Source organism: Strix aluco, chromosome Z, assembly GCF_031877795.1.
Source record: "Strix aluco isolate bStrAlu1 chromosome Z, bStrAlu1.hap1, whole genome shotgun sequence".
Taxonomy (NCBI): Eukaryota; Metazoa; Chordata; class Aves; order Strigiformes; family Strigidae; genus Strix; species Strix aluco.
In genome coordinates, this window is record NC_133971.1 from 39,424,292 (window position 1) to 39,436,332 (window position 12,041).

General features: G+C 38.2%; 1 protein-coding gene across 1 annotated transcript in view; it reads right to left on the bottom strand.

Moving 5' to 3' along the window:
- Positions 1–553: 553 nt before the first annotated feature.
- Positions 554–12,041, bottom strand: part of ALDH1A1 (aldehyde dehydrogenase 1 family member A1) — a 39,486-nt gene continuing 27,998 nt past the window's right edge. Inside the window, exons 11-14 of the mRNA XM_074813206.1 lie at positions 8,836–9,000; positions 6,786–6,943; positions 3,726–3,800; positions 554–1,173 (exon numbers count right to left, since the gene is read on the bottom strand). Coding sequence (XP_074669307.1) covers positions 1,101–1,173; positions 3,726–3,800; positions 6,786–6,943; positions 8,836–9,000 — 471 coding nt within the window. The 3' untranslated portion in view covers positions 554–1,100. The remainder of the gene's footprint in view (positions 1,174–3,725; positions 3,801–6,785; positions 6,944–8,835; positions 9,001–12,041) is intronic.

A 12,041-nucleotide genomic window follows, 5' to 3' on the forward strand; every position in this document is an offset into this window, starting at 1 on the left:
TGTGAAACACCAAAGCTGCACAGACCGAGACTGTAGAGGTTATGATCAGCTTGGGACACATATGTCTGTGGAGGACCTTTATGAGAATAAGCAGCTATATGAGAAAGAGAGGATGAGGTAAAAGGATGAAGGGAAACAATCAACTAGAGAAGGAAAGAGGACGGAGGAGAACATGCAAATTATCTGCAGGCATATGAGTATCAGAAAAATGGAGCAGGTATAGATCACAAAGGAGATTGCCTTCCCTCACCGCCCCTTCTCTTCTTTCCCTTCAATATTTCTTGACTGTTATCTGTTAAAACTCTTTCATATACTTATCACTACAAAGCCAAGTGCTGGCTTTTTGCAAATTATCCAGTGTTCTGTGTGTTCATATTTTTTCTGTTTATAATACTGTCAAAGAATTAAGGACTTTATTATCCATATAGCCAAGACAGTATACTTCTGATGACCTAAACACACCATTAAGACAGTAATGCCTCTTAAAGGATACAAAACATGTGATACATTGTGCCCAGTGGTAAACCAGAAAAGACTAATGAAAGGAGCAATATTAGGTTTTGAAGGTGGATTTTAATACTGTTTAATATTATCCAGATTATGTTTGTGTAGTATGATGAACAAATTCAGTAGTCTAAGATATATATCTAGAAGTCTATTATTCTTGAATAACACAAGAAGTATCTATCTGCTAATTATTCATAAGTGCTTTTGTTAAGGCCACAAAGAAAAATACATGCAGGGAGCTTGCCATCTAACATTTAAAAGAGAACATAAATTCAAACTGTACCTGTAACATATATTGAAAAAGGAACATTTTCATAACACTACAGAGACTTTCCACTGAAAACAAAAAATAGTTCTTTCTGAACATGAATTTCAAAATTAGTTATCTATGTACCAGACATTAAAGTTTCCTTTTCTGTTAGTCACATTAAAATTTTCTACATTATTTATTATATTGTTAATGCTAGCAAGTATCTCTTATACAATCAGAAAGCAAAAATGTTAATGAATAATTTGGGACATAAAACTTTTCAGAATTCAGATAGCTTTTTCAAATTCATTTGAAGATGATAAATTCTTCACCTCAAGAAGCATTATGAGTTCTTCTGTGGGATTTTGATTGTGACAGTCTTAACTTCTGTGTACTCATGAAGCCCATATTCTCCCCTATATATAAAAGAGAACCAAGAACAGTATTTATGGTAATGTTTTTTATATGAGTTATGTCCTGGATGGGATATTCAGTGGTACTGTGCAATTGGACAGATGTATAGCAAGTATACTGTACATATTCGGAAGACATCTGTGCAGCTAGACTGCTGCTGGAAGTCTTTTGGAAAGCTACAGCAACTGTCTCTTGAGAAAAGTGGGAGAGAGCGCAATTTCATTTCTGTGTAAAAGAATGGCATTTAATCAGTTTAGTGCATTTCTAAACTGGGTTTCTCTGCAGCAAATCAGGCACATTTTAGGTCTTCACAGGCATGCTCAACAAGATATTTGCAAAGGCCTTCTTTTGATGTCAAGAGTTTTCTCCAGAGTCAAAGAATAGACACTTCATCTCAAGTAAATGGGGGACATAATTAATCCACTATGAAATCTTCCAGACAGTGAAAAACACTTAAGTTTTACTGAGGTGTTATTAGCATGATTCCACCTTTACGTTTTACATGATGAGATGAAGCTTGCTTGTGTGCCTAGATGTTTGACATCTAATGCAGTCAAACTGTTTAGAAATGATTGATTTTTTTATAGAACAAGGGTTTGCTACAGTATAATGTTATCCAGTTCTCACTGCCATCTTACTAGATACATATGTATGTAAAACAGAAATCTGTCCTCAGGACTCTTGTACTGTGGGAAAATGTTTACCGATTCTCTTAATTTTTCAAGAGGCATTCTGTTAGTATGTGACATTCAGTAGTTTGATTCATAATGGTATTATAATTTCAAGAATTATATGGGGAACGTTATTCTGGGATTCAAGGAAGTCAAAGGCTTGACACACTGACTTCCTGATTACTTCAGTGCAGTTGTTTCGCACATATTTCTGCCTCTCCTAAAGTTGATTGCCACATGGGGCAATGGGTACAAGTTACTCCTGGGGAGATTCTGACTGGACACAAGAGGAAAATTTTTCACAATGAGAACAATCAGCCACTGGAATAATCTGCCCAGGGAAGTGGTGGATTCCCCAACATTGGACACTTTTACAATTCTGCTGGACAGGGTGGTGCACCATCTTGTATAGACCATGGTTTTGCCAGGAAAGATTGGACCAGATGATCCTTGAGGTGACTCCCAACCTCTTATTCTAGGATTCTATGTTTACAAAACCTTTTTCCATGGCAGACATCTATCTGGTGCTAATTCCTTCCTTGCCCTTCAGCAGAAATATTTTTATTGGTCCACTAATTGTCATTTTGAATTGAGCATTAGGGAAAATCTTCATTTGCACAAAAGCTTAACTCCTTCAAAATGCACTGTTACAGAGAATATTAATCTTTATGATAGCTTTTTATTGTTTTCTTGCTATTTCCAGCAAATAAATCCCCAAAATATTTCTGCAAAAGGCTGTAATTCAGAATTGATGATCTCCCAATTTTTGGCACCCAGCAAATGCAAAACAGTCCTTGATAATAATGGCTAAAATTACTGAGTTTTTTCCATTTTGATATTTTCTAAGGCTCTCAGCACTGTCATAACTGTTTCCTTTGAAGTCAGTGGGAGCTTTGCCATCAGGAGCAGATTGAGTCCAGTGATGAGCAAGCATGAAAACCCTAGCCTTTATCTCTTAAAAAAATATGAATAAATAGAGAAAAAAATCTTTGAAGCACTTCACCTGCACATATATTTTTAAATTACTTACATTTTTCATTAAAAGTACTATGCATTTGGCTTAATAAAAGGGGAAAATTACATGTTTTGACTTTTATTCATTCATTTAAAAATAATTTGTTGTTCCCAGATATATGGCATTTTTAACAAAGGACTGCTTGTGATTTGTATTCCAAAAAAACTTCTACATTACATAATGAACATGTATGATATCAAACTTGTCATGATGTAACATTATATGATTCTCTTGCTAATATGAAGATCAGGATGAATACAGGTGAGACAGGACATGATTCAAACTGAAGCTGAACTAAACTTTAGAAGTTTGAAAGAATTTGATTAGCTTAACATTTCTGTATACTCCTCTATTACTAGTTTGGGAAAAGGCCAAAGGTCCGAAGACTACAGAGGACTACTTTTGTCATAACTTTTGACGAGGCTGAAATGTGTTGTTGTCACAAGACCTTTATACTGAAAACTCTTGTTTAAATCAAGGGTTTTGAAATGTCTTGTTTTCAAAAACCTAGCACTTAAAGGGGATTCCACAAACTACACATATATGTATCTTCATGTAAATGACAGTTTCTAAATATATGCAAAAACTGTAAACCATAAACACAATGATCAGTTTTGCATATCAATAGGCTGCAAACTACTAAAAGCAATCATTTTGAAAAAGTGTGTATCTAAGTAATTTTTGAATTTGTTTTATAGAGGAATTCTTTGCTTGACATTGTCTCTGACAACATGAAGCCTTTAAAAAGTATTTAGACTGCTTTGACAAAATCTCAGACTGAGCATCCTAGTTATGAATGTTTAAAGTTGGGTTTTGAAATTTCATTTGCAGTTCCTGTGAATCTACATTTTTAAAAGTATCTACTTACATCTCTCGTCCATTTCCTGACATCTTAAATCCTCCAAAAGGACACTGAGCAGACATTGCACTATAACAATTAACCCTGGAAAAACAGGAAAATTACTTTTGACAGTGTGAAACAACTGTTTTAACTTCTGAAAAATCAATGTTTTTATGTCAACTGTAAAAAACCTATCGTGATATTCACAAACTATATCTGAATAATATATTTGCAAAAATATGTGTAGTTCAAGGTTCAGAGAAACAAAACATTACCAGAAACTACACTTATGTTCAGGGTTCTAACATTCATCAAGGGTCCTCAATCAGAGTGACAGTCATATATTTCACTGATAGTTATGATACAATTCCTTTGTAAATAGTGCATAAGCTCTCGAATCAAAGACTAGTCACAGTTAAGTCTTCTGCAGGTACACCTGCAGTAGATAAATTCAAGATCATTCAGCATATATTTAGGAAATTTTATTTGTTTCTACTCAATATTAAACCATATTCTGTATTGTGGTTAAGCACAAAAATACAATGATGAGTAAGAAAGGAATTTCACATGGGAATTTGTAGTATGAAGAGTATTGACAGAATGTGCATCCTGCTTCCTAGCTGAGAAGCTCTTTTCGTCTTGCAACATTGTCAAATCAGATAATCTCTATTTTCATATTTTTTAATTTCTCCTCCTGCCAGTCTACTGGTTTCAACAAAAGCGGTTCTGCTCATAGTTAAGGATTCCTAGACAGACCAGCAATCATGTAAGAAAAAACCCCAAAGATTCCACTTTTATTTTAAACTATCTTCCATTTGAAGAATACCATATCCTAAGTCAAAACTTAGTTTATTTTTAGAAAGCATATGTTTTAGGTCATGGGACCTGGGCAGGAATTTGTGCTGGTTGCAAGTTCTTTCAGATAAAATGTAAGTAAGTTGGACACATGTTTTGCATTCAAGTAAACTTGGTTGTGCTTTTTCTGATGGATTGAGATAACTGTAGGGAACTGCAGGTCTCTGTCAATAGTAGTCATTAGACTCAGACTGCAATTCCTCTAGGCTTTCACTCTTGTATCTCTATACCTTGTTTTTCCAGCTCCATGTAGGTTGCCTCATTCTTTTCTATTGCTGGAGATAGTTGTCTTGTACTTGTAGCAGCTCTCCCTCACTTGTGTTTCCTTCTTTTTTTCAACCATATTTTATTAATCTATTCCATCACAGATTCTGCACAGATAATTAATTTCTTTACACAGCAGAGAAAATGATCCCTGAAAATTAAGTTTGTATTGGGCTATCCTCAGACTCTGAAAGGAAAGGAAAGTGGCACTTTCATAGTATTTCCTTCTGTCTCTCCTTTATAGCAGGTCAATTTCCTTTTTCAGACTTACTTTACAGAACAATTGTGTGAAGACTTACGAAAGTATTTATTTAATAACATGTTAAGTATGGAAAGGATGATCCGGGAAATTACAGGCCTGCCAGCTTGACTTCGGTGCCCGAGAAGCTGATGAAGCAGCTCATTCTGAGTACCATCACACAACACCTGCGGGACAACCAGATGATCAGGCCCAGTCAGCATGGGTTTATGAAAGGCAGGTCCTGCTTGACAAACCCGATCTCCTTCTATGACAGGGTGACCTGCTTATTGGATGAGGGAAAGGCTGTGGATGTTGTTTGCGTTGACTTTAGTAAGGCCTTTGACACCGTTTCCCACAGCATTCTCTTGGCGAAACTGGCTGCTCACGGCTTGGATGGGCACACACTTTGCTGCGTAAAAAACTGGCTGGATGTTTTTGGATGAGCCAAAATTCCAATTTGGCTCCTTCTTTTTTCCCACTCTCAATTAGCTCCAGGATTTTTTGAAACTGCTCCTTATCAATCTAAATGAAAAGATATTACAGGAATCAAAGTTGTGGTGAACGGAGTTAAATCAAGTTGGCGGCCGGTCACGAGTGGTGTCCCCCAGGGCTTGGTTTTGGGGCCACTCCTGTTTAACATCTTTATTGATGATCTGGACGAGGGGATCGAGTGCACCCTCAGTAAGTTTGCAGATGACACCAAGTTGGGTGGGAGTGTTGATCTGCTCGAGGGTAGGGAGGCTCTGCAGAGAGACCTGGACAGGCTGGAGCGATGGGCTAAGGTCAACTGTATGAGGTTCAATAAGGTCAAATGCCGGGTGCTGCACTTGGGCCACAACAACCCCCAGCAGCGCTACAGGCTTGGGGAGGAGTGGCTGGAGAGCTGCCAGTCAGAGAGGGACCTGGGGGTGTTGATTGACAGCCGGCTGAACAGGAGCCAGCAGTGTGCCCAGGTGGCCAAGAAGACCAATGGTATCTTGGCTTGCATCAGCAATAGCGTGGCCAGCAGGGACAGGGAAGTGATCTTACCCCTGGACTCGGCCCTGGTGAGGCCGCACCTCGATTCCTGTGTTCAGTTTTGGGCCCCTCACTACAAAAGGGACATTGAATTACTCGAGCGTGTCCAGAGAAGGGCAACGCAGCTGGTGAAGGGTCTGGAGCACAGGTCGTACGAGGAGCAGCTGAGGGAACTGGGGTTGTTTAGTGTGGAGAAGAGGAGGCTGAGGGGAGACCTCATCGCCCTCTACAACTACGTGAAAGGAGGTTGCAGAGAGCTGGGGATGAGTCTCTTTAACCAAGTAATAAGCGAAAGGACAAGAGGGAATGGTCTCAAGTTGTGCCAGGGAAGGTTTAGACTAGATATTCGGAAGCATTTCTTTACAGAATGGGTTGTTAGGCATTGGAATGGGCTGCCCAGGGCAGTGGTGGAGTCCCCATCCCTGGAGGTGTTCAAGAGGCGGGTTGACATGGTGCTTAGGGATATGCTGTAGTTGGGAACTGTCAGTGTTGGACTAGATGCTCTTCAAGGTCTTTTCCAACCTAGATGATTCTGTGATTCTGTGAAAGGTGAGGGGAAGAGAGACACAGGAGCTTGACATTAACTACATTTCTAAAAATGAAAAAGAATTGAAATACAAAATTACACCACCCAAAGAAGGGTTAAAATGTCCTACAATTGCTTCCATTAACCCCTGAAGTTCTGAAGGGTTAAAAAAGCCATTACTTACCATACTGTTCCAGCCTGAAGAGCAGCTGCAAACGTCAGTGCTTTATCAATATCTTTGGTAAAAACTGCTGCTGCTAAGCCATAGGTAGTATTATTTGCTCTCTTGATAACTTCATCTATAGTTTTAAACTTCATGATTTGTTGAACAGGTCCAAATATCTGTTTCAGACACATGTAAACATATGAAGTGGACTAGTATAGCTTGCTACTGTAAATGATTTATATTTTAAAAATTTATTTCTGTCAGATGGCTTTATTCCTAAATTCATTCAGTCAAGAGTGTATGTAGAGTTCTAAATAGGATTATAAATTGACATAAAGATAAAATTTTTGTAGTACGGAACAAATCAAAAGAACTTATTGTAAGATGATTAATAAAAGGATAAATAAAAAAAAAGATGAAAACAAATAAATAAAGATGAAAAGACACCCACCATAAAGGTAGTTGTCATGGAGTCACAGTGTGTTACATATCTATACTTGTTACCAATGAACTGGTATTTTCTTGATAAGCCCTAATTTTAGAGTTGAGATATATTAATATTTTCCTTTCTCTGAACTTTCTATTAGACTTTTATCTCTGCAGGTAGCTGTACAACTGGGCATGTACACCAAGTGAAACACCTAATTCTGCTTTCCATATGTGTGCATGTGAGATAGTCCCTCAGGCTCTGCTCTCCCACTACTGCCACTCTGTGTTCTCAGCCAGAGAGGCCTATGCCCACCACACAGTGCCAAGGCTGTGTAAGGCAGGGGGATGTTACCGCATTTGATTACTTCTGTTCCCATAGATTATGAGCTTTCTGCTTGATTTTCCTGGAAAGTGTTTAGTGCTAGTTTCTAACTAGAGTTGCAGGGATTGATTTACATAGGTCAGAAAACCACTGAATGTTCTCCCACTGTTCAAGCTATGAATTTCAGAACCTGGATAGTTTTAAATTAGCTTGGCTCTCTGAGGTTTCATTATTCAATACACTCAAAATAGTGTGAGAGAAACAGTTTTTGTACTGCTGATGCAAAGGAAACTAATAGATCTGTGAAGAAACATCTCTCTGTGCAGTTTCCTACCTGCCTCCCAGATAGGCAGAAAAAATCCAAATTATTTCTCATACAACTGTCCCCTGTTTTACAGCTCTTTCCCTGTCACAAATAACTCTAGATGCTCTGGTGTTCATTTTAACTCAGCCTGTTGACTCTTGCTGAATGTACTAGTTATGTTCAACAGGCTGCATCAGCAGCTGTATAAAGCAACACCTATATTTGTAACAGTTTTGAAAGAGCTTTCTAGTATGAAGAAGCATAACGGATACCAGTTGCAGCACAATTGGAGCAGTTATTATTTAAGATGGATGTAAAAAAAGCACAAAGAGGTTATGACTAGACTCTGAAGCTGTGCTTACAGAACTTTTTCTCAATGACATAGCAGCTCTGCACTCCTAACTCTCTCCTGTTCCTTGCAGATGATCACTGATGCCATGGCACTGTCACCTTAGTTGGATCTGTAAAAGCCCCTTAACTCTGTGTAGACACATCTGCAAACTGAGCTAAGTCAAGCAACTTTGCAGAAGCAAAAATCTGTAATTACCACCAAAAAATTGCCTGTGGAACCACAATCTATTTTCTCTTATTGCAAAATAGTTGCTTGGTGCGTATTGAGTCCAAATCCCAACTTAAGTGGCTTCTTAAGCAGTGCAGAGTTCACTAGCTGTGCTTTCAAGGTTTGCTTCTCTGTTACAAGTTACCATGATTCTGATATGTGAGACATGGGCAGTATGGGACGATGTTCGAACCTCAGCATTTCTTATCTACTGACAGCTTGACCTGGAGCCTTTGTTGGCAGGCCAGCCCCATACTCCTCCCCCTCACCTCCACTGAGTTGGTGAAAGGAGAATCAGAAACCCATAAAAGCATTTAAAACACCACCAGGATGGAACGACAAATTTACTGAGAGCATTTTTATGTAGCCACTTGACCTTCTAAATGGATATTTTGTACAGACATTTAAACAAACAATTTCCAGTGAGAGTACACACTGCCAAGAATTTATTTACCTCTTCTTTGGCGATGCGCATATCATCTGTAACATTAGAAAAAACTGTGGGCTGGATGAAGTAACCTTTGTCTCCCCATGGACCTCCTCCACATTCCAGTTTGGCTCCTTCTTTTTTCCCACTCTCAATTAGCTCCAGGATTTTTTGAAACTGCTCCTTATCAATCTAAATGAAAAGATATTACAGGAATCAAAACAACACACACTGATAACAATTGTTCTCATAACTCATTAACCAAAACCTTCAATGTTCCAGGTTTGTTCAGTTGCATGAGTTGAAATGCAGCAGCTGGAGACCCCTGAAAGTATTCTTGTCACTAACTTCTTAAAACTTTGCAGGCTTTTCTCAAATAAAGCAGTAATCAGAAATTTTGACATAGGAGGATCAGCTGTAGAGGGACCGATATCCTGGTTTTCTTTAGTAAAAAAAAGAAAAAAGTCTATAAAATGAATGTGTTTTATACTTCTCCCAGTACTCTTGCCAACTGCAAATGGTTAATCAAAATAAAAATTGCTGAGCTTGATTCTGTAAAAATAACAGAGGGCTTGATCAAGCCAGCAAGACTCTTCTGTACTTCTCTGTCTGGTAGATTGGCCATACTGTTTTCCTAAACTATTGAAGGAAGTTAAAAAGCAACAATAAAATATAACTGAAATTCAATGCTGTTTTCAGTTCATTCTTATTTATTAGTGGAATAAAGCCACTTATGTTTGTTGTTTGAGAAACAAAGATGGCAGATTATTTACAGTATGAAGCCAAACTCACTCTCCTCTCCTCTCCTCTCCTCTCCTCTCCTCTCCTCTCCTCTCCTCTCCTCTCCTCTCCTCTCCTCTCCTCTCCTCTCCTCTCCTCTCCTCTCCTCTCCTCTCCTCTCCTCTCCTCTCCTCTCCTCTCCTCTCCTCTCCTCTCCTCTCCTCTCCTCTCCTCTCCTCTCCTCTCCTCTCCTCTCCTCTCCTCTCCTCTCCTCTCCCTCTCCCTCTCCCTCTCCCTCTCCCTCTCCCTCTCCCTCTCCCTCTCCCTCTCCCTCTCCCTCTCCCTCTCCCTCTCCCTCTCCCTCTCCCTCTCCCTCTCCCTCTCAATGTATCACAACTTCAGGCCTGAAGGGAGATAACATTTATGACAAGAAAAACTGAAAGAAAAACTTGCTTGGTAGAGGCCTCTAACACCCTCTCCTTTTCTAAAAAAATTGTTCCATTTTCATTATTCTTTCCTTCACATTTTCAGAGTTCAGCCTTCCAAGCACTGGCTCATGAAGATACTGAGATTACTTTTAGGGTGACTTTTGCACAGGAGATTCTTCTCTGTGAACATACTCATCAGTCAGCAGAGTAGGTGTGTATCTTATTCTCTTATTTGTGCAATAAAAAGGTTACATTTCAGTTTAAGCAACAAGTTTTACCATGCTCATAGAACGCAACATTTTCAAAGGTTCTGGGGAATCCTGGATACGTATTAGACTAAACAGCTAGTCAGCTAAAGCTGTGATAAAAGCTTATATTTATAAGGATATGATTTTATAAAGATATTTATAAGGAGGTGATTGCCTTTGTCATTTTGCTTTCAAACAATTGCCTTACTGCATGTCGAAGACATAAAATTTCTACTAGCCTGGTGGCCAAATATCTCTTGTGCATAAACATCTTGAAGAGAAGACGAGGTTTAGATGATATAGCTCATGTTGCTGCCAGTTGTCCCTTTGTTATTATTATAATCAGTATTTTTCTTAATAATGTGTGAATTACCATGTATACGATCTTTTGAATTCCAGTAGGGCCTTTGGCTCTTCTTTAGTGCCCACTGTGCAAAGCGTTCCCCAAACTTGTTGTCTGAGACAGGTGCTGCCCCAGAGGGCCTGTGAATTGGAGGACTAATATGGATTTCAAGGAGACTCTATGACAAGAAAGCAGTGCGCATATGCCTGATACAGGCTATAATTTTTTGTTTCTAGAAAGAATTACTCAAAGCATAACAAGGAATTTGAAGACAAAGAGATATTTAACAATATCACAACAATAACAATATCATGACTGATGTGCAACTAAACCACATGCTTACAATCGTCCATTAAATGGGATCATACCAGTTCTAAAAGGAGAAGCTTTGCTAACTTATGAAAGTTAAGATTTCTGCTACAGCTTGCTAAGAAGAAAAAGAAGTCAAGAAAGGCAGATGATGAGACTGGAGGAGAAAAGTCTTCACGCTCTCTCAAATGTTTTCAGTAATTTTTTTTTTCACATTTTTAACCTTCCTTTTTTTTTTTTTTTTCCAGTAAAAGTTTACTTTCACCTCTCATTTAAATTGTTAACATGAATTTCAAACTCAGTAAATCCACAATAAGATGAGAGTGGATTCCTGTTAGTTTTGGCTTAGCTGTACACCAGATACCTGAAATTTACTTGTTTCAATCTTCCTGTTCTCTGGCATTTAAATTTAAATTTATTCATATTAGTTTGTTAGCAAGACACATTGCAGGATGTCAAAATAGCATCCTTACTATTTTTAAATTCTCCAAAGCTTGTGTGGCTTGGAATGCAGTTTTCAAATTTATTTGGTGTCTTTGATTACATAAAATGCATGTGATAATGAATGAAGAACACGTTACATTATCAAATATGTAGGAGTTGCTTTGTCTCCCACTTTTGCCTTGTCTCTAATGCCGTTCCTTTATTCTGTGACAATGAAATATGTGCACAATATCTCTGTCAATAAAGTATATATCCTGTACTACAAGCTGATACGGGAATAAGACTCTAGAGGAAAAGTAATTTAACTTTGCTCTAATGTGATCCACTGAATCCACAGCATTGTGATAGCTATAATTTTTAATGTTGCATTTTAGCCTTCATTTAATAGGGAAGCTCTTGGCATAATTGCTTAACATAAGCAGGAAAAAGTACAAAATAATGCATTTTAATTGTTTAACATTCTAAAACTGAGAGCAGCATAATGAAACACTAGCACCTTGAAAAAGGTGAAAATACGTTATTAAATTTTATTTCCTCAAGCTACTCATTTACAGTGGTATTATTTGAATACGGTGATAGCAATCTCTGACATGGGTGATTGTACTTGTACTTTTACAGCATTGGAGCTTTCTCAAAGCATTTCAATTCTATATAATTGTTCCCATTCCATAACAAAAGGAACTAGAAAAGAGAAATAAACCCCACCCTTAGGCCTATGATAGTGGCACAAACAGCCATCAC